Source organism: Musa acuminata, chromosome BXJ1-10 (genome assembly GCF_036884655.1).
Source record: "Musa acuminata AAA Group cultivar baxijiao chromosome BXJ1-10, Cavendish_Baxijiao_AAA, whole genome shotgun sequence".
NCBI classification, from domain to species: domain Eukaryota; kingdom Viridiplantae; phylum Streptophyta; class Magnoliopsida; order Zingiberales; family Musaceae; genus Musa; species Musa acuminata.
In genome coordinates this window covers 13,255,960-13,279,557 of record NC_088336.1, presented here as the reverse complement: position 1 = coordinate 13,279,557, position 23,598 = coordinate 13,255,960, and the positions used below count along the sequence as shown (strand labels likewise).

General features: G+C 39.4%; 1 protein-coding gene across 2 annotated transcripts; it reads left to right on the top strand.

The window, feature by feature from the left end:
* Positions 1-154: 154 nt before the first annotated feature.
* LOC103999873 (sm-like protein LSM7) lies at positions 155-5,647 on the top strand. Of its 2 annotated transcripts, none has more exons than XM_009421767.3 (6): positions 155-290; positions 571-639; positions 1,923-2,004; positions 3,944-4,015; positions 5,175-5,227; positions 5,355-5,647. In XM_009421767.3, the coding sequence occupies exons 2-6, from the start codon at positions 637-639 to the stop codon at positions 5,442-5,444; spliced, it is 300 nt and encodes a 99-aa protein (XP_009420042.1). In that variant the 5' UTR covers positions 155-290; positions 571-636; the 3' UTR covers positions 5,445-5,647. The 2 variants fall into 2 exon arrangements, with proteins under 2 accessions (XP_009420042.1, XP_009420043.1); XM_009421768.3 differs by having other exon boundaries at positions 160-290; positions 583-639.
* The last annotated feature ends 17,951 nt before the right edge of the window (positions 5,648-23,598 follow it).

Below are 23,598 nucleotides of genomic sequence, written 5' to 3'. Positions count from 1 at the left end.
TTGCATGGATTTGGTCTCTGCCTAATGTTACGACTATTCAAAATGAGGATCCGAGTTACAACCAACCGAGTCATAAATCGGTTCCGGGTCAAAACGGCCGGAGCCCAAATGTTTGTTGGCGAGGCGAGGCCCGATTGCTATTACCGACTCACATATGGGCTCGTGTTCTGCCCTACCACCAATTGTCTTCTCTGCTCCAAGCGGGAAATCTGTATCGGTGTGGAGCCGCAAAACCCAGAGTTCGCCCCCTTCGAAACCCATCCTAAGATCTTCAAATTCAACTGAGACAGGTGAATTTTTTCTCCAATCTACTCTTATTCTTCCATTCTTCTTCACGCGATCATGATCTGTGTCCCTTTTGATCTCTCTTTATTGGATTTTGTGAATCTTTGACTTTACTGCACAAATTTACTCTTCCCCCTTTTATCTTCTTGTGATCTGCATGGTTTAGAAATATAATATGTCGTCGATTTTTCAGTATGCTTGGTCGCTAGGGTTAGGGTTTCGAGAGATCTTTTGCATGTTCTTTGTTGCTTCTTGAGCTGACTCTAGGACGCGATCTGACTCCAGGTGTTTGTGTAGTTTTTGAGCGAGTGATCGTGAAGGTGAACTTGGGAGGGCAGATTGTGGTGTAAGATGGTAAGAATACTTTGTTCTAGTTGTTGATTTTTGTTCTTTTTTTTTGCAACACTGGTGTTAAACTTATAGTGACAGATTATTGTATGATGGTAGTGTTATCGTGAAAGCGATGATCTACTAAAATTATTATTATACCTTTGTCCGGATATGTAAATTGATTATCTGAAATAGTAACGTATTGGGAACCTTAGGTCTTATGGTGTTGATATGTCACCTATTTGTGAACTTAGTGAACAGCATCTTTTTCCTTCTCACACTGTGGTTAGTTTAATTTTGGTTAAATTTCTCACGAGGTAGGTAGCATAGAAAAAGTTCTTTTCCTGACAGTTTCACCATATCATGGAATACTTTTACCGAATAGAGACCGTCACATTTGATTTAGGTGGATACTATGTATGTGGTGGTTGACCTTCTACTACTACATCATGGCCATAAAACTAGCCTTTACTTACTAGTGAGAAGGTAGACACTATGAAGGCATAATTTTCTCCATAACATGGTCTTACTTCTAACCTAAGCAATTATTTCTTCTGGTGGAACATCTGATGGTTCCACAGGACAAATTAGGCCTCCCGTACGCTTTTGTTTTTACAAAACATGGATCTCATGTATAATTATCTTCACTAATCTTACACGTTGAGATATATCTATTTAAATTGATGATAACACTGAAAAAATAGTTTGTTTTTTCTATCCTTGAAATTGAAGTGGTTGATATGTTCATTTAATCTGATTGTTATGTATAATTAAGGAATTTACATCATCGACAATTATAGATAAGTCATAGTCTCTCGTCTGTGGTTGCTTCTGGAGATGTGCGGTGTTGGTAGTATTTCTGTACCTTAGAGGCACTGCCAGTTAGTTCCTCATGCCCTGAACAAATTGAATCCACTTGCAGGAGGGAGACTCGGAAACCAAACCGAGTATTCCTATATGGTGCTTGAAGTTGACAAGTTACGTTAATTTTTTGATTAAATATTCTTCTTGATCAATTTTGCCCTAAATAAAGAATGCAGTAAATTTATAATAGATTATTTCATATAAATGTACTTGCTTGAGTGACATATTATGTGCATTTGCACATTGCAAAACTAACACATGAAATTTTCATAGAAGATTCTCTGATGAATAGATGTCAGGTTCTCAATTTGTGTATCAATGCAAGTAAACTATGTTGTTATCTTGTCCAATTATCAAAATTCTCTTTATTCCTTTAGGTAATGATCTTTGCTTTGATTTTCTTCATTTATATCCAAGAATCAGTTTTTTTTTTGCTTGTTTAGTCAAGCAGGAAGGAAACAGTTTTGGATTTGGCAAAGTTCATCGACAAGGGTGTCCAGGTCAAGCTAACCGGGGGAAGACAAGGTTTGTTATCTATACTTCTTCATGTTTGCTTAACTTCAATTTGTTCAAATAATGCACTGTATTCTAGCATGTATTTGTTACTATATTGTTTAATATGTAATCCCTGAAACAAGTCATAGGAGTGGACGATATTTTCAATTTTAGTCAATCAATGTTATTTATAGGGAATTCTTAAGAATCAATGATAGATATGTATATATATATATATATATATAGATATGTATATATAAATGTACATGTACATACATGTGTATATATATATATATATATATATATATATATATATAAACTCCAAGGCCAGTGATTAAAGCAAGAAGAAAACCAAAACCAACAAATGCAAGTGAAGTGCAATTTCTCTTGACATGTCCTTTTTCTTTGGTACTTTGGTACAGTTGAACAACAGTTTGCCTTGCAAGTTAATGCATTTGCAAAAATATTTTCTGGATGTCTGTAATCTTAGGTAGCCATACGATTTACTATTACTATTTTTTTACTGGTAGGTATTATTTTCTAGAGTGTTCATCTGAAGATGATGAGTGCTGAGTTTATAATATACTTGCCATTCCACAGCAGATGTGTGTAAAGACTTGAGATGGTTTGTGACAGTTCCTTGAGTGTTTTTTGTGGGCAAATTCAATGTGATATGAGGAGATGACTATAAGTATGAAACTATAATTAATCTATGACTATGTCACAGTGCAGATTATTGTTCCTATTAGGAAGATCTACCGATTTGTTGTTGTAATGTTATATGGGTGTGTCATTAGATTGAGTCACCACTGTATATGGTTGAATGTGTTCTACATGCTATCTGCTACAAGGGAATTGCATGATATATGTTGATGATCATGATGATGACACCAGAGGCTTGAATATGAATGATTGTAACACTCCTATAAAGGATATAGGCATGAGTTGACATTGGTTTACAAGTCACTGTCCATCTTGAAAAGGTAACATTTGATACAATCTTTTTTTTTTTTTTTGGAACAAAGGCCCATGTGGTTTCAGGCTTTGTCATGGTATGGTCTACCAAAATTAAAAGCATTTTGGCAGGGAGCAGGCAAATAATAAGACTTAGTTAAGTGAGTGTTGCCTTTGCTCTTGACACAGCCAGATAATGAGAAATAAGCGATATACTGATGTTGACTTTATTGTTGATCTAGATAACAATGATAAGCACCGTTTTGCTTATCTTTTTTTTTTAAATTTCATGGTCATGTCAGTATCTAATTCTTCCATAGATAACAATGATGAGCACCTTTTTGCTTTTTTTTTTTTTTTTGTTTCATGGTCATGTTAGTATCTAATTCTTCCATAAGTCTGATAATATTCTCTACATGTTCGCTTTATCAACTCCAATATTTTTGTTAAATGTGCTCTTCTGGAAAGAATGCTGCATTTCTTCTAAGATTTTAATCATTTCTTGAATAGAGAGTAGCCAGAGTAATGGAAAATGCCATTTAGGGCAGTAAGTTGCCAGAGTAATGATAGAAAATGTCACTTAGGGATACCAATGGAGCTTGACAACCAGAAAACCACTACGGAATTTTAGGTAGGAATCTTCTATTGGGATCCATTAACCTTATTGAGTTTCATATGGACCCTAAATCTATACCTGACGATGTGTAAAAATATGATACCCAACCCAGAGCCCAGGGTGTCACTCCCCATCATGGGTCTATAAATTTGAATATGTCTCCTAATGATACAACCTGAATCCAACCCCAGAACATTCCTTGTGAAAATTGGTATTTGTTAGCTGCATGCAAACCTTAATGGTGGTATGAGGAGTGAACCTGGTAGATGTTTGCTAAACTGGATGTCTAAAGTTTGGAATAATGATTGTATTCTAGCACTTCTTCTTTATGATGTTATGCTTCGAGTATAATGTTATTTTGAACCCATATAATCTTGGTGATTACTTGTCTTGCTTCAGTGACAGGAACTTTAAAAGGTTATGATCAGCTGCTAAACTTGGTGCTTGATGAAGCGACAGAGTTTCTGAGAGGTAAATTAATTTCCAGTCATGTTAACAGAAAGTCATCTGAGGTTTGCACTTATAACTGTTCTGCCCAGGTTGCACTCTCTTGATCTTTTGCATCATATACTTTATCAAATTCTAGGTCATTCAAAGTGCTCCTTTACAGAAGCTACTGGATTTCTTGCGATTCTAGAATGATATTAGTTTAGTTTATCATTGTTGATTTAATGACATCCATGGCCATGTTATCTTGCATGCCTAAGTAAATGAGGTTGAAGATTAAAACATTTAGAGTCCTCAGATCATACTGTTTTGGCTCGTTGTAGTTGAATTCTAGGTCATTCAAAGTGTTTACAGAAGCTACTGGATTTCTTGCGATTCTAGAATGATATTAGATCAGTTTATCATTGTTTGATTTATTGACATCCATGGCCATGTTATCTTGTATGCCTAAGTAAATGAGGTTGAAGATTAAAACATTAAGATTCCTCAGATCACACTGTTTTGGCTCGTTGTAGTTGATTTTATTCTACATGTTTCTACAGACAAGTCCATATGCTAGATTTGTTATGCTTTTTGGCTTGTTGTAGGTTATCAAACTTGACTATACTTGTATCACAACTTTGCATGTTTAATTTTGCTATTTCTAGGATGACAATATTTATCTTCTTTTTTTTTGTTTTTATTAAGTGCCATCATTGACAGCAGCTGAATAGTTCGCTTATAGTGAAACAACTGACCAAGTGCTCCTACTGATGTGAGGTCTAACAAGGATCAATTTACACAATCTTTACTCCTGTAAATAGAGAAGCTATTTTTGTAACTTAGACCCTATCACCCAGATCACAAAAGATAACTTCCATCATGTCGCAAAGACTCGGCATCTTATAGTGCACATTTTAAAAGCTGATCTAATCACTTCGCAGCTCAACGATGAGAGAAGACCTTTTTTTCTTGTTGAGTGTTACCGACCACAATTAACTGGGTTATTATGGCTTATTTTTGTTGTTGTATCTAGTGAATCCACAGCAACATATATTTTCTGTATGTGCACATGATTAGCTTCTCCCCGACAATTCTTGTTTAAGCATTTATTGAATGATATACATCCAGGTGAGAAATCTTTTTTCTTCTGATATAGATATAAAAGAAATGATGCTATTTTGTTCTTATTCTGTTGTTGCAGATCCTGATGATCCATTGAAGACTACTGATCAAACCAGGCATCTTGGCCTAATAGTAAGTATGCTGTAGAGACCTTCATTACCACTTGTGGTTTAAGAGTACCCAACACTCATACTTATTGCTGTCTTCATTGAGTGTTTTTTTTGGCTATCTTCAATATTGCTGTATCGTTTTTTTGCAGATATGCAGAGGAACAGCAGTAATGCTGGTGTCACCGACAGATGGTACAGATGAAATTGCTAACCCGTTTGTCCAGCCAGATGGAGCCTAATTAGAAATGGTTGATGATCTAAATCTGGCATTACCTGACTTTAGCGTTAGAAATATTGATAAGGAGGAGGCACTTCAAAAGATTGAGTATTATTATCATGCTATGCTGATGCCTGGATAAACACACTTAAATACTGATGGTCATCCAGTTTGTTCGGATATATATAATTTGCTTATGGAAGCATCCAATAACTTGCACTTTCATATCATCTTGAAACTTTTGCTATAGGGAAGCAATTTGCGTGGATGCTTAACTGTGTTGAGAATGCTGAACAAGCTGTTATGTGTCGGGTAGATGCAGCCGAAGGAACTTTGAAATCGAAGCCCTGTTCCGTAGAAAGTTGTTTATGAAAACAATGCTTGTTGAAATGATATGTACAACAACAATTCGAAGAAGGTATGGCATGAGCAATATGGTGCCATCACACGGTTGTTGGTTCCCCTTTCTTTGTTCACGTGGACACATTCCGGTGAATGTTCGTTCCTGCCCCGAGGCACGTTCCGGAAAGGAAAAGGATAACAGACGAGACGCGTGGTTGCGGCTTGCGCCTCCTCTCGATGATAAATCGGATGCAAAGAACAAGAAAGAAACATGTAGTCTTGGGTAATGAGGGATGATACGGAATTGATTCATTAATTTCTAATAAACTTCTCATTGGCTCAGACGGTTTAAATTCAACTTCATTGACTCAATGTTAAGATCCACCTTAATGTGAATGGTAATATTAGCCCATATTTAATGTGAAAATAAATTGGAGGATTATAATTGTTAGAAAAATTTTAAAAATTTTGATATCATTTGTTGGGAGAAAGATATTTAAAAAAAAAATCATAGGTTGAGAAGTGAAGATATAAAAGAAAAAAATAATTTTATTTACTCTTAAAGTTGCCCTCGCAAAATACTTTCTCAAACATCCTGCCCTAAACCAACCTTAGATCAAGAGTCTCCTACTCCTAATTAAACACAATCTTCTAACTTATCTTAAACTCCCAATCTAATTCTAATCAAATTTAAATTACAATCTCTAACATCCTTCATTAATTTTATTGTTTTTTGAAACTCTTAAGTAATCTTCACAAGTGCTCAAATGTTTTAATCTTCACTTCTATAATACTCCATCTCAATCACCTTATTCTTACATGATATCTTACGGAGTGATATCTTGTATCAATATACTTGTTTCTAACATGATTGATTGGATTTTTGGATAATTTCAAGATTAAAGAATTATCATAAAAAATTTGGTTGCCATATCTTATTCCAAACTCAATCCTTCGTGTAATTCTGAACCAAATAATTTAAGATGTATATATTGCTTTTACAATATATTCTACTTCTCTAATTGATATTGCCACGATAGATTGCTTCTTAAAAGGATCACGAAGTCGCTACATATCTTAAAAAGAAAACATAACTAGATATGCTCTTTCCACTATCAAGATCACCTGCATAAGTACTATCAGTAATTCTAGTCAAGTCTCGAGTTCCCATTCAGATAATAAAGGATTCTCTTTGATGCTTAGAGATGAACTTATGTTGGATTATTTATATATTTGCTGATCAAACTGACTCCATATATAATATCTATTTGTATAAGCAAAAAGTACTATTAATCTTCTTGCCACTACTAGCATAACTAAGCTTCAAACTTATTTCAATTGGATTACTAATATACTTGTTTTTATCCATCTTAAATTATTCAAGAATCTCACTAGTGTTCTTTTTTTAGAAATAAAAATTCTTATATCTTGTTGCTCAACTGTAAGTCCGAGATAATATTTTATCAAACCTAAATTGGTCATATTAAATTTTTGTCTATACAGAAGATTGAAACTCATTAATCATGTTAACATCATTATCAATATAAATAACATCATCCACATATAATCAAACAATTAATATCATCCCTGTCTCTCCATATTTTACAAATAAAATATGTTCATAGGTATAATTTTCAAATTCATGTGTCTCCAAATATGCAGCAATATGACTATATCAAAGTCTATGTGTTTGCTTTAGACTATATAATACCTTTTTTAATTTGTACATTTTATTTTTAAGAATGATTAATAGTTGAAGTGAAACAAGAATGATTACCATTATGAATATTTAAAGAAAATATCTTATTTTTTATCATATGAACAACAGCAATAACTCAACTTTTATCATCATCAATTTTATAAATATTATTTTTTAGATTGATTTATAATCTTTTTTCACTAATTGTCCCATGCTCAATAAATTACTTTTCAACTTAAGCACATAAAAAAAATATTAGTAATATATGCAAGTCTTTTATCAAGTAATATATTTTTTATAATCTGTCGACTCGATACCACCTTTTTATTGAGAAATCTGGGGTGACATCACATGCGCAGCGGAAGAACAAAAAAATAAAAATCCAAGAATTCTCACAAAAAAGAAGGTTTCATCGTTATGTAAAAGTTAGTGTGCAAAAAAACATGTGAAACCGAAAAACTATGTATAAGAGAATTACCTAGGAAGATCGTATATTCTTGAAAACTTATAGATCTATAGGTGAGGATGAAGAAGGTCAACCTTTCTCCTCTCTAGTGGTGATCCACACGGTAGGGGCTACGAAGATGCTCCTCAAATCGTTATCTAAAACTCTTCCTCATGCGTACCACGTAATCAAGAAGGGGCTGCCCCTTCTTACTGTCCACATGCCCCAAATATGGGCTATAGTATGAGGAGGAGAGGGAGAGGAGAATAGAAGGATGAAACTAAAAAGAACCTCTAACCTATAGGCATTTGGTTCTCTCATATTTATAGAGGTCTCATATCAACTTAACCCTAATGGATCCTACCATATTAGGTATTTGATCTCCATCCTGCTAGTCATAGGTGCCCAGCAAGCCAATCACGTGAGATGGCACGTGTGACTTGATACAGAATCTTTTTGCTTATTATATTTTGGCGTATATCACTTTATAACTATTGCATAAATACATACATATATTGTGATGTCCTTGGATTTGTGCAATGGGAATCGGATCGTGATGAGATCACGATAATGAGATCGATTCACCTTTAAACACATATCCTAAATGATCCCGGTCATAGGTTACTCGAGAGGGACATCGTGATAACCGGATAGACTGGTGTGCTGTATACCCGTCCATATGATGGATGCAGCTGGTCTCATAGTTGCTCGTGTAGGGACACTAGGGATACAGTACAGGTGCTCATTGGAGAATGAGTTCACTGATTGATCCGCTTACGGAATGCTGGATGGTTGATGATGCCTTATTATCAGACAGCGATTCCGTAGTCCTAGTGGTGTATCTGGTCCTTAGACTTGAGACACCAAGGATGTCCTGTATGAGTGCTCCACTCTTTGATACCAGACTTATAGGTTTGGCTGTCCCAGATCTAGTATAGCTGGTCATTGGGAGTGGTAGTCGACCTTACGAGGGCTATTGGGTGTCGATAGAGGATCATCCACTCTCGGCGTCATGAGAGGAATATCCCATGTGTTCTTGCTCAGACAAATCCTTGGCCAGGGTCATTCGGGTTGAGAGAGAAAGAGTTCTCCGGGAGAATTCGATTAAAGCGAGACTCGAGTAGAAACCGTATGGGTCTGACAACACCATGCTCGATATACGGTCTCTGGGATATTAGATGGATGAGGGATTATAGGTACACGGTAACTGAGGACAGACAGGTCCAATGGATTGGATTCCCCTATATCGTCTGGGGACTACGACGCAGTGGCCTAGTACTTTCGTAGTCGATGAGTCAAGTGAATTATTACAGAGATAATAATTCACTGAGTTAAAAGGAGTTCTGACAGGTATGACTCACGGCCAGCTCGATATTGGGCCTAGAGGGTCACACACATATGGTAGGGATTGCGATGAGTAGAGGTTCGGATATGAGATATCCGACGGAGCCCTTGTCTTATTGGATGCAGATCCAATACCCACTAGGGGAGGACCCATTAGGGTTTGACAGGGGACCTCTATAAATAGGAGGGATTCAGAGCCTCATAGGCTAGAGCCTTTGCTTGCCTTTCCTATTCTCCTCTTCCTCTCCACCTCAGAGCAGGCCTGGAGTCTTTAGGAGCGTGTACTCTATACGCAGTTTCATGTTTCGCGGATTTTTGCGCACCAATCTTCGCACGACGACGAACATCTTTTTGGGAATCGGGATTTTGTTTTCTTGTTCTTCCGCTGCGCATGTGATGTCGCCCCCATGATTTCCCAACAGTGGTATCAGAACCAGTTTGTTCGAGTGAATGATTGGTTTTGAACTGCGTATATTGTGTTTAGGAAGAATTTTGATGTCAAAATCGTTGATGCAAAAGCGAGAAATGGCAGCAACAGTTGCTGCCCTCGATCTGCGTGCGTGGCTGGCAGCCCACGGGCAGAGGCGCCGTAGGGCAGCGGCGCGAGCCGCCGCAAGGAAGCAGCGCCTGCCGCCGCTGCTCCCGCGGGCGAAGCCCCCCCACAGGGGCGGCCCCCCGGCGGGACAGCACCCCCTGCGGAGGCAGCGGCGCCCGAAGGAGGCGCCCACCCGCAGTGGCAGCGCCGCCAGCGGGCGTGCCGCCTGCAGGCGAGGGCAGTGCCCTCATTCGCCGCACAGGCCGCCGCCGACGGGTGGCACCGGGGGCAGCAGCGAAAGGGGGAAAGGGCATTAGGGTTTTCTGGGCAAAAGACAGGTTTGCCCCTCGGAATTTGAGAAATTCCAGTTTCTGTCTTTTGTCCAAATTACGAAAATACCCCTATATATTCAGAAATTCCCTACATGTCCCTGATTTCAAAAAATATTAATTAATTAAAAGGTTTAGTTGATTATTATTTTTATTATTATCTAGTAGTCCTAAATGATGATGATTATTTATACATGTGATGTATGATATGTGGACGGATGATCATGGATCATGTGATGTGTGTACTTGTGATTATTATTATTGAGGTCTGCGAGCCTCCATTATATTTCTCGTTTATTGTCGGGCCTGCGTGCCTATGATTAAGTTGTAATCACATGAGGAGGCGCAGCGGGAGCATGGATGCGATAGCGAGACCCACGAGACGGACGATCGTGATGCATGGAGATGCATCAAGATGTCGACGGAACCGACGAGGACGAGATGGACGATCACAGGGCATGGAGATGCACCGTTGCACACATAGATCTTGATGTGAGTGATTAGGCCTACTGGCTCGGGCCTAATCATATTAGGTTGTGGTCCATGATCATCTGGTGTGATTGCTTATACACATACTAGATAAATATATATATTTGCATGCGATGTAAATATATATTAAATATGTATATGTGTGACATGTCATATTAGGAGACGAAATCTTAGAAACATCTCTCGATAATATTAAGTCGGTAAACGTGAGGCAATTAGATTGACCCACGTGGCCTTCCATCGTTACAAGTAGGAACCGATTCCCGGTGTAGGTTGAGTTGGTCGAGTCCCTCGAGACTCACCTATATCGCGATTCGCTATCTTGCTTACGACATAGAGATGTCACCGGTGACCTGAGGGCATGGTATACTTGGTCAAGTTCCTCGAGGGTATATCATCAAATCAGACTCATCTTGTAACGAAGGTGTTGACTTAACCGAGCATCATGGTTGGTCGAGTCCCTCGAGGCCATGGTGATTCGGAGGTCGAACAGGACGGGAATCACAAGGAGTTGTGATCGGCAAGAGTTGCCTACCTTTTAGGCTTAGTGTGATTGGTCGAGTCCCTCGAGGTTACACTAAGACGCTGATTGGATCCTGATCCCCACTAGAAGTCTGTCGGAGACTTCCGTTTCACGTGCTGAGGGTGTCGCGTGACTCGTTAGTAAAATAGTGGGAGCATATTAAGATAGAATTTCATATCTTGATAGTTTATTTCTTGCAAAATCTGCATGTTATTCATTTTTGCTGCATCTTTATTTTCAGAAAATGTCGCTTTCAAATCCCTTACGTGACATACTTGATGTCAACCGCCTCACTGGTCCAAATTATACGGATTGGCTCCGTAACTTGAGAATTGTTCTCACAACGGAGAAAATCGTGTACGTCCTTGATACAGTGATGCCTACGCCCGAAAAAGGGGCAAGCGAGGATGAGATCGCTCGCTACGTGAAGTACATTGATGACTCCACTCTTGCTCAGTGCTATATGTTGGGCTCTATGACTTCTGAGTTACAGAGACAACATGAAAAGATGGATGCCAGATCCATTCTCCTACATGTCCACAAATTGTTTGAGGAACAGGGTAGGACTCAACGATATGAGATATCCAAGAGCCTCTTCCGCGCTAGGATGACTGAGGGGACACCGGTTCAGAACCATGTCCTAAAGATGATTGAGTGGATAGAGAAACTCACAGGTCTAGGAATGATCCTAGAGGATAACTTGTGTGTGGACATTGTGCTTCAGTCCCTACCAGATTCATTTTCACAGTTCATAATGAATTTTAATATGAACAAGCTTGAGGTGACTCTCCCAGAGCTTCTCAATATGTTGAGGGAAGCAAAGAGTACTATTAGGAAAGAGAAGCTAGTTCTCTACACTGGTGAGACTAAAAAGAAAAAGGAAAGCAGAAAGGTCCCTTAAGAAGGGAAAGGGCAAGGGCAGACCAGGTAAAGCAAAGGTTGCTTAGAAAGACCCAGCAAAGGACAAAAGCCAGTGCTTTCACTATGGTAAAGATGGGCACTAGAAGAGAAACTGCAATGAGTACTTTGCAGAAAGGGCGAAACAAAAGCTTGGAGAAGCTTCAGGTACATTCATGATCAATCTCCAATTGTTAGATTTTTGTGATAGTGCATTGGTATTGGATACCAGTATTGCTTATCACATCTACAATTTATTGTAAATTCTAACAAAGCTAAGGGGAGATTGACGAGAGGAATATCGCATAAAGGTTTGTTTATGCAAGACACTACTCCACATATCATGAATGTAAGTGTCTAAGAGGAAACGAGATGAGGTGAATAGTGCATACCTATGGCATTGTAGGTTAGGTCACATCCATGAAAGAAGGATTCAAAAGTTGCTAAATAATGGATATCTAGATCCATTCGACTGCGTGTCATATGCAACTTGTGAACCTTGCATTCGTGGAAAATTGACCAACTCTCCATTTAGTGGAATTGGAGAGAGAGCCACTGAGTTGTTGGAACTCATACATAGTGATATATGTGGACCCATGTCAACTCATGCCATTGGAGGTTACTCCTACTTCATTACATTTACTGATGATTTCTCAAGGTATGGATATGTGTACTTAATGAAGTACAAGTCCGAAGCTTTTGAGAAATTCAGAGAGTATAAGAATGAGGTGGAGAACCAGATTGGAAAGAGTATCAAAACTCTTCGATCAGATCGAGGAGGTGAGTACTTAAGTACAGAGTTTACTCAGTTCCTCAAGGACCATGGGATATTATCCCAATGGACACCTCCTTACACACCTCAGCTCAATGGTGTCTCTGAAAGGAGAAATCGTACGTTATTAGATATGGTACGGTCCATGATGAGTTTTGCTGACCTACCCATCTTATTCTAGGGATATGCCCTAGAAACCGCAGCTTACCTTCTGAACAGAGTTCCAACTAAGTCGGTAGTGTCTACACCATATGAGATATGGAAAGGGAAGAAGCCTGATCTTAAGGTTGTTAAGATTTGGGGCTGCCCTACCCACGTTAAAAGACATAACCCCGATAAGTTAGAATCAAGGACAGAGCGATGCAAATTTGTGGGATACCCCAAGGAAACTTGTGGGTATTATTTCTATCATCTCGAGGACCAAAAGGTCTTTGTAACTAAGATAGCAGTGTTCCCTGAGAAGGAACACATTCTTGGCGGAGACAGTGGGAGAATGATAGAGTTGAGCGAGGTTGGAGAACCAAGCTCAAGCACCACTCTACAGCCCAAGTCTGTTTAGGTACCTAATACACAATTTTCAATTTTACGCAGGTCTGATAGAGTATCTCATCCTCCTGAGAGATATGTGGGACATATTAGAGGAGAGGATGTTGAGGATATTGATCCTCAGACCTACAAGGAGACTATTATGAGTATAGACTCTGGGAAGTGGCAAGAAGCCATGAATTCTGAGATGGATTCTATGTACTCCAATAAGGTTTGGAACCTAGTTGATGCGCCCGAAGGTATTGTACCCAACGGTTGCAAGTGGATCTTTAAGAAAAAGATCGGAGTAGATGGAAAGGTAGAGACCTATAAAGCAAGGCTAGTGGCTAAGGGGTATTGTCAAAGGCAAGGTGTTGACTACGACGAAACCTTCTCACCCGTAGCAATGCTAAAATCCATCAGAATTCTATTGGCTATTGCAGCACACTATGATTATGAGATCTGGCAGATGGATGTGAAAACCGCATTCCTCAACGGGAACCTCGAGGAGGAGGTGTATATGATGCAACCTGAGGGATTCGTGTCCAAGAACTGCCCAGATAAGGTGTGTAAGTTGCTTAGATCCATTTATGGACTAAAGCAAGTTTCCCGAAGTTGGAACATAAGATTTGATGAGGCAATCAGATCTTATAACTTCGTTAAGAACGAAGATGAGCCTTGTGTGTACAGGAAGGTAAGTGGGAGCGCTATCACCTTTTTGGTGTTATATGTGGATGACATCCTCATCATTGGGAATGACGTAGGAATGCTATCCACAGTAAAGACTTGGTTATCTAGACACTTCTCCATGAAGGACTTAGGAGAAGCATCCTATATCTTGGGGATTAGAATCTATAGAGATAGATCCAAAAGGATGCTTGGCTTGTCCCAGTCCAGGTACATAGAAACCATTGTCAAAATTTTTGGCATGGAATATTCCAAGAAAGGGCGAACATGGATATGATACCTTATGCCTCAGCAATAGGGTCTATCATGTATGCCATGCTATGTACTAGGCCTGATATAGCGCATGCTTTGAGTGTCACGAGCAGGTATCAGGCGGATCCAGGCTTGGAGCATTGGAAAGCAGTAAAGTGTATCCTTAAGTACTTGAGAAGGACTAAGGATCTTTTACTAGTATATGGAGGTAATAGCCTTAAGGTTGAAGGCTACACAGACTCAAGTTTTCAGTCTGATGTCGATGATAGCAAGTCGAATTCAAGGTATGTGTACACCTTGAATGGAGGAGCAATATGTTGGAAGAGTTCCAAGCAAGATACCACTGCTGACTCGACCACAGAGGCGGAGTACATTGCTGCATTAGATGTAGCAAAGGAGGGAGTCTGGTTGAAGATGTTCATCACAGATTTGGGAGTCGTGCCGGGTAGCGAGGAGCCGATCTCCCTATATTGCGACAACAACGAGGCGATTGCTTAAGCAAAGGAACCTAGGTCTCATCAGAAATCTAAGCATGTTCTGAGGAGGTTCCACCTTATCAGAGAGATCGTAGCCCGAGGAGATGTAGTAGTGGAAAAAGTTCCATCCGAAGATAACATTGTAGATCCACTGACAAAGCCGTTGTCTCAGATTGTCTTTGAGCGTCACAGGGGTCTGATGAGGATCAGACACATAGGTGATTGGCTTTAGGTCAAGTGGGAGATTGCTAGTCATAGGTGCCCAGCAAGCCAATCACGTGAGTGATGGCATGTGTGACTTGATACAAAATCTTTTTGCTTATTATATTTTGGCGTATATCACTTTATAACTATTGCATAAATGCATACATATATTGTGATGTCCTTGGATTTGTGCAATGGGAATCGGATCGTGATGAGATCACGATAATGAGATCGATTCACCTTTAAACACATATCCTAAATGATCCCGGTCATAGGTTACTTGAGAGGGACATCGTGATAACCGGATAGACTGGTGTGCTGTATACCTATCCATATGATGGATGCAGCTGGTCTCATAGTTGCTCGTGTAGGGACACTAGGGATACAGTACAGGTGCTCATTGGAGACTGAGTTCACTGATTGATCCGCTCACAAAATGTTGGATGGTTGATGATACCTTACTGTCAGACAGTGATTCCGTAGTCCTAGTGGTGTATCTGGTCCTTAGACTTGAGACACCAAGGATGTCCTATATGAGTGCTCCACTTTTTGATACTAGACTTATAGGTTTGGTTGTCCCAGATCTAGTACAGTTGGTCATTGGGAGTGGTAGTCGACCTTACGAGGGCTATTGAGTGTCGATAGAGGATCATCCACTCTCAGCGTCATGAGAGGAATATCCCATGTGTTCTTGCTCAGACAAATCCCTGGCCAGGGTCATTCGGGTTGAGAGAGAAAGAGTTCTCCGGGAGAATTCGATTAGAGCGAGACTCGAGTAGAAACCGTATGGGTCTGACAACACCATGCTCGATATATGGTCTTTGGGATATTAGATGGATGAGGGATTATAGGTACACGGTAACTGAGGACAGACAGGTCCAATGGATTGGATTCCCCTGTATCGTCTGGGGACTACGGCGTAGTGGCCTAGTACTTCCGTAGTCGATGAGTCAAGTGAATTATTACAGAGATAATAATTCACTGAGTTAGAAGGAGTTCTGATAGGTATGACTCACGGCCAGCTCGATATTGGGCCTAGAGGGTCACACACATATGGTAGGGATTGCGATGAGTAGAGGTTCGGATATGAGATATCCGACGGAGCCCTTATCTTATTGGATGCAAATCCAATACCCACTAGGGGAGGACTCATTAGGGTTTGACAGGGGACCTCTATAAATAGGAGGGATTCAGAGCCTCATAGGCTAGAGCCTTTGCTTGCCTTTCCTATTCTCCTCTTCCTCTCCACCTAAGAGTAGGCCTGGAGTCTTGAGGAGCGTCGTCGCAACCCTGCTGTGTGGATCACCGTTAGAGAGGATGACGCTTGACCTCCTTCACCCTCTCCTAAGGATCTGCAAGGAAACAGGGATATACGATCTCCCTAGGTAACACAATATACTCTATACGCAGTTTCATGTTTCGCAGATTTTTGCTCACCAATCTTCGCACGACGACGAACATCTTTTTGGGAATCGGGGATTTTGTTTTCTTGTTCTTCCGCTGCGCATGTGATGTCGCCCCCATGATTTCCCAACATATCCAACTACTCATTTTTCTTAGATTAGTAAGTCTTTACCAAATAATCTCTTATTAGCTATTATTGGATCTGATTCACAGGATCTAATAATTTAGGAGCTTATTGGATATCCAATAAGATAGGGGCTTCGGCGGATATCTCACATTCGAATCTCTACTCGTCACAATGTCTATCATATATGTGTGATCCTCTATGCCCAATATCGAGTTAACCATGAGTCATACATGTCAAAACTCCTTTTAGTTTAGTGAATTATTATCTCTATAATAATTCACTCGACTCATCGACTACGGATGTACTAGGCTACTACGCCGTAGTCCTCAAACGATATAGGAGAATCCAACCATTTGGACCTATCTATCCTTAGTTACCATATACTTATAATCCCTCATCCGTCTAATATCCTATAGACCATATACTAGGTATTGTACTGTCAAGCATATACAGTTTCTACACGAGTCTCACTCTAACCAGATTCTCCTAAAGAACTCTTTCTCTCTCAATCCGAATGATTTTGGCTAGAGATTTGTTTGAGCAAGAACATATGGGATATTCCTCTCATGACGCCAAGAGCGGATGATCCTCTATCGATACTTAATGGCCCTCGTAAGGTTGACTACCACTCCTCATGACCGGTGGTGCTAGATTTGGAATCTTCAAACCGATAAGTCTGGTATCAAAGAGTAGAGTACTAATATAAGATATCCTTCGTATCTCAAGTCTAAGGACTAGATACACTACTAGGATGATGGAATCACTGTCTGACAGTAAGGTATCATCAACCATCCAACATTTTGTGAGCGGATCAATTAGTGAACTTATTCTCCAATGAGCACTTGCACTGTATCCCTAGTGTCCCCACACGAGCAACTATGAGACCAACTGTATCAATCATATGGATGGGTATACAACACACCAATCTATCTGATTATCTCGATGTCCCTCTCGAGTAACCTATGACCGGGATTATTTAGGATTTGTATTTAAAGGCAAATCGATATCATTATCATGATCTCATCATGATCCGATTCCTATTGCACAAATCCATGGACATCACAATATATTCATGCAATAGACAATATAAAGTAATAAAATATAAAATAATAATAATAAGCAAAAGATTGTATGTCAAGTCACATATGCCATCACTCATGTGATTGGATTGTAGGGCACCTATGACTAACAATCTCCCACTTGACCTAAAGCCAATCACATCTGTGTCTAATCCCCATCAGACTCCTATGACGCCTAAAGACAATCTGAGACAACAAATTTATTAGTGGATTTATAATGTTATCTTTGGATGGAACTCTTTTCATTGCTACATTTCCTCGAGTCACGTTCTCTATGGTAAGGTGGAACCTCCTTAGAATGTGCTTAGATTTCTGATGGGACTTGGGTTCCTTCGCTTGAGCAATCGCTTCGTTGTTGTCGTAATATAAGAGAATCAACTTCTCACTACCCAACACGACTCCTAGATCTATGATGAACTTCTTTATCCAAACTCCGTCCTTTGCTACTTCTACTATAGCAATGTACTCTGCCTCTGTGGTCGAGTCAGTAATACTATATTGCTTGGAACTCTTCCAGCATACTACTCTTCTATTCAGGGTGTACACATATCCCGAATTCAATTTGCTATCATCGACATCGAACTAGAAACTCGAGTCCATGTAGCCTTTAACCCTGAGGCTACTATCTCCATATACCAGTAAAAGATTCTTAGTCCTTCCCAAGTACTTAAGGATACACTTTACTGCTTTCTAGTGCTTCAAGCCTGGATCTGCTTAATACCTGCTCGTGACACTTAAGTATGTGCTATATTAGGTCTGGTATATAGCATGACATACATGATAGATCTTATCGTTGAGGCATAGGATATCCTATCCATGTTTGCCCTTTCTTCAAGAATCTTTAGGGACATACTCCTAGAAAGCGATATCCCATGTTTCATCCGTATGAGGCATCTTTAGAAATTTTTTATGCTAAACTTTTTGATAATGATGTCTATGTACCTAGATTGGGACAATTTAAGCATCCTCTTAGATATGTCTCTATAGATTTGAATCTCTAAGATATAGGATACTTCCCCTAAGTCCTTCAAAGAAAAGTGTTTAGATAACCAAGCCTTTACTGTAGATAATATTCCTACATCATTCTCAATGATTAGGATAACATCTACTTATAGCACCAAGAAGGTGATAGAGCTTCTAATTACCATCTTATATATACAATACTCATCTTTATTCTTAACAAAATTATAAGATCTGATTGCCTCATCAAATCTTATGTTCCAACTTCAGAAAGCCTATTTTAGTCCATAAATAGACCTAAGTAACCTACACGAATCCCTCAAGCTGTATCATATATACCTCCGTCTCGAGGTTGCCATTGAGGAACGCAGTTTTCACGTCCATCTGCTAGATCTCATAATCATAGTGTGTTGTAATAGCTAATAGTATTCAGATGAATTTTAATATGCCTACGGGTGAGAAGGTTTCGTCATAGTCAACACCTTGCCTTTGACGATACCCCTTAGCCACTAGTCTTGCTTTATAGGTCTCTACTTTTTCATCTACTCCAATCTTCTTCTTGAAGATCCACTTGCAACCAATGGGTACAATGCCCTCAGGTGCATCAACTAGGTTCTAAACCTTATTGGAGTACATGGAATCCATCTCAAAATTCATGGCTTTTTACCACTTTCCGGTGTCTATGCTCGTAATAGCCTCCTCGTAGGTCTTAGGATCAATATCCTCAACATCCTCTCCTCTAATATGTCCCATATATCTCTCAAGAGGATGGGATACTCTGCCGAACTTACGTAAAGTCAGAACTTATGTGCTAGGTACTTGAACAGGCTCGAGCTATTGAATGATGCTTGAGCTAGGTTCTCCAATCTCACTCAATTCTATCATGCTCTCACTATCTCCACCAGGAATGTGTTGCTTCTTAAGGAACCCTTCTCTTTTGGCTACAAAGACTTTTTGGTCCTTGGGATGATAGAAATAATACCTACAAGTTTCCTTGATTCAAACTTATCGAGGTTGTGTCTTTTAACATGGGTAGGGCAGCCCCAAATCTTAACAACATTAAGATCATGCTTCTTCTTCCCTTTTCATGTCTCATATGGTGTAGACACTACCAACTTAGTTGGAACTCTATTTAGAAAGTAAGCTGCGGTCTCTAGAGCGTATCCCGAGAATGAGATGGGTAGGTCGGCAAAGCTCATTATGGATCATACCATGTCTAGTAGTGTATGATTCCTCTTTTTAAATACACCATTGAGCTTAGGTGTATAAGGAGGTGTCTATTGGGATAGGATCCCATGGTTCTTAAGGAACTAGGTGAACTCTGTACTCAAGTACTCACCTCATCGATCTGATCAAAGAGTCTTGATACTCTTTCCAGTCTAGTTTTCTACTTCATTCTTATACTCTCTAAATTTCTTAAAGGCCTTGGACTTATACTTTATCAAGTACACATCCATGCCTTGAGAAATCATTAGTAAAAGTAATAAAGTATGAGTAACCACCTATGACATGAGTTGACATAGTCCATATGTATCACTATATATGAGTTCCAACAGCTTAGTGGCTCTCTTTCTAGTTCCACTAAAATGAGAGTTGGTCAGTTTTCCACGAAGGCAAGGCTCATAAGTTGCATATGACTCATAGTCGAATGAATCTAGATATCCATCCTTTAGCAATTTTTGTATCATTCCCTCATGGATATGACCTAGGCTACAATGTCACAAGTATGCATTGTTAACTTTATCTCGTTTCCTCTTGGATACACTTACATTCATGATATAGAGAGCAATGTTTAGTATAAACAAACCATTATGCAATGTTCCTCTCATGATGATCTCATTATCTAATATTATTAAACAACTATTGTTATCAAACACTAATTTATATCTACTAACTGTCAAACATGAAATTAAAATAATATTTTTGATAATAGAAGGAACAAAATAACATATGTCCAATGCAATAATAGCTCCACCAAGCAAATGTAGGTTGACCTCGCTAATAGCTATTGTAGCAACTTTTGCTCTATTGCTCATCTTGAGGTCTATCTCGCCTCTCGCCAATCTCCTAGGTCTTGCTAGAACCTGCAACGAATTGCAAATATGATAAGCACTACCGATATCCAATACCCATGTGTTATCATAAGAGTTTGACAAATGGAGACTGATCATGAATGTACCTAAAGCTTCTCAAAGCTTCTGTTTCGCCCTCTCTGCAATGTACTCTCTGTAGTTCCTCTTCCAGTACCCATCTTTGCCGCAGTAGAAGTATTGGCCTTTGTCCTTTACTGGGTCTTTCTTAGCAACCTTTACTTTACCCGGTCTGCCCTTGCCCTTACCCTTGCCCTTCTTAAGGGACTTTTCTGCTTTCCTTTTCTTTCTAGTCTCACTAGAATAGAGAATTGACTTCTCTTTCTTGATAGTTCTCTATACCTCCCTCAACATATTGAGGAGCTCAAGGAGAGTCACCTCAAGCTTGTTCATATTAAAATTCATTACAAATTATGAAAAGGAATATAGTAAAGACTAAAGCACAAGATCCATATACAGGTTATCCTATAGGACCATTCCTAGACCTATGAGTTTCTCTATCCATTCAATCATCTTTAGGAGATGGTTCAGAACCGGTGTCCTCTTAGTCATCCTAGTGTGGAAGAGATTCTTGGATATTTTATATTGCTGAGTCCTTTCCTGTTCCTCAAACAATTTACGGACATGTAGGAGAATGAATTTGACATCCATCTTTTCATGATGTTTATATAACTCAAGAGTTATGAAGCTCAACATATAACACTGAGCAAGAGTGGAGTTATTTATGTACTTCACGTAGTGAGTGATCTCATCCTCGCTTGCCCCTTCCTCGGGCATAGGCGTCACTATATCAAGAATGTACGTGATTTTCTCTACCGTGAGAACAATTCTCAAGTTACGTAGCCAATCCATATAATTTGGACCAGTGAGGCGGTTGACATCAAGTATGCCACATAAGGGATTTAAAAGCGATATTTTCTGAAAATAAAGATGCAATAGAAATAAATAACATATTGATTTTATAGAAAAATAAACAAATAAGATATGAACTTCTATCTTAATTTACTTCTACTATTTTTTTGGCGAGTTACACGACACCCTCAGCATATAAAACAGAAGTCTCTGGCATACTTCTAGTGGGGATTAGGATCCAATCAGCGTCTTAGTGTAACCTCAAGGGACTCGACCAATCACACTAAGCCCAAAAGGTAGGCAATTTTTGCCGATCACAACTCCTTGCGATTCCCATCCTATTCGGCCTTCGAACCATCATAGCATCGAGGGACTCGACCAACTATGATGTTCGGTTAAGTCAACACCTTTGTTATAAGATGAGTTTGATTCGATGATATACTCTTAAGGGACTCAACCAAGCATACCATGTTGATAGAACCCTTGTAGATTCTAAGTTTGGGGTTGATCTCTTTAGGGGATCGGCTTCCTTGGAACTCTATAGAGGTTCCTCCCTCCAAGTTGCTACTCAAAGGCTACAGAAAAGATTCATCTATTGCTTATAAAAAGATGAGGAATATATAGCTATTTATAGGGCTTCTAAACCCTAACTCCTAATAGAACTCCTACTCAAGACTCCTACTTCTAACCAACTCCTAATAGGACTCCTACTCAAGACTCATATTCCTTTACAACTCCAAATTCTTCTCTAAGAAACAACCTCCTAAACCTAGCCGGTCTCTTCACCTCTTTAATAGGGGTCAGCTTAGGTAGGTTTTACATGAATGTCCCTCTCAATTAGGACTCTCCTAGCTAGAGTCCTAATAGACCTACCCTCCTCAAATCAGCCTTGTCCTCGAGGTTGACGATTCATGAATTCTAGGAATTTGATCTTCAAGTCGTCATAGTTCTCCTAAGTGACATCTTTTGTTGGTAGGTTCGCCCACTGTATTAGCACTTCAATAGTAGGTCATCATCATCGAGTCATAATCCGTCGATCAATAATGACACTTGGTTGGGTTTGGAGTTCTCCTTGGGTAGTCATATTTGATGGGTGGCTTTGGGCTATCTCCAAGCACCTATTTATAACTTCTGTCTAGCCATCGGTTTGTGGGTGATATGTTGTACTCCTTTTCAATTTAGTACCCTGCATATGGAATAACTTTGTCCAAAATCTACTCGTGAAGATGCAAGTAGAATTTATCACAAGCACAATGCGTCTCTTATAGTATAATTCTTTTGAGTCCCAATTGTAATGAACCACGGAGCTTGGTGCTTCCTCCAATTTTTTTATGATCTTACTAGTCTCTGAATCTTCCTGCCATTCCATCTTAATATCTTTAAAGAAGTCATTGGTCGGAAGTGAAACGGTCGAAAATTCAGCTCGCTCGGGTAGCTGCGAAAGCGCATCTACAACAACATTCTCTTTCCCCTTTTTGTAAGTTATTTCATAATCAAATCCAAGAAATTTTGTTACCCAATTTTACTGCTCAGGGGATGATATCTTTGCTAGTCATAGGTGCCCAGCAAGCCAATCACGTGAGTGATGGCACGTGTGACTTGATACAGAATCTTTTTGCTTACTATATTTTGGCGTATATCACTTTATAACTATTGCATAAATGCATATATATATTGTGATGTCCTTGGATTTGTGCAATGGGAATCGGATCGTGATGAGATCACGATAATGAGATCGATTCACCTTTAAACACATATCCTAAATAATCCCGATCATAGGTTACTCGAGAGGGACATCATGATAACCGGACAGACTGGTGTGCTGTATACCCGTCCATATGATGGATGCAGTTGGTCTCATAGCTGCTCGTGTAGGGACACTAGGGATACAGTACAGGTGCTAATTGGAGAATGAGTTCACCGATTGATCCGCTTACAGAATGCTGGATGGTTGATGATACCTTATTGTCAGACAGTGATTCCGTAGTCCTAGTGGTGTATCTGGTCCTTAGACTTGAGACACCAAGGATGTCCTATATGAGTGCTCCTCTCTTTGATACCAGACTTATAGGTTTGCTTGTCCCTGATCTAGTACAGCTGGTCATTGGGAGTGGTAGTCGACCTTACGAGGGCTATTGAGTGTCG

Excerpts from the sequence above, each read along its gene's own strand:
- LOC103999873 (XM_009421767.3), top strand. Across the intron at positions 2,005-3,943 it reads GCTAACCGGGGGAAGACAAG|TGACAGGAACTTTAAAAGGT; the intron begins GTTTGTTATCTA and ends GTCTTGCTTCAG. Across the intron at positions 4,016-5,174 it reads AGCGACAGAGTTTCTGAGAG|ATCCTGATGATCCATTGAAG; the intron begins GTAAATTAATTT and ends CTGTTGTTGCAG.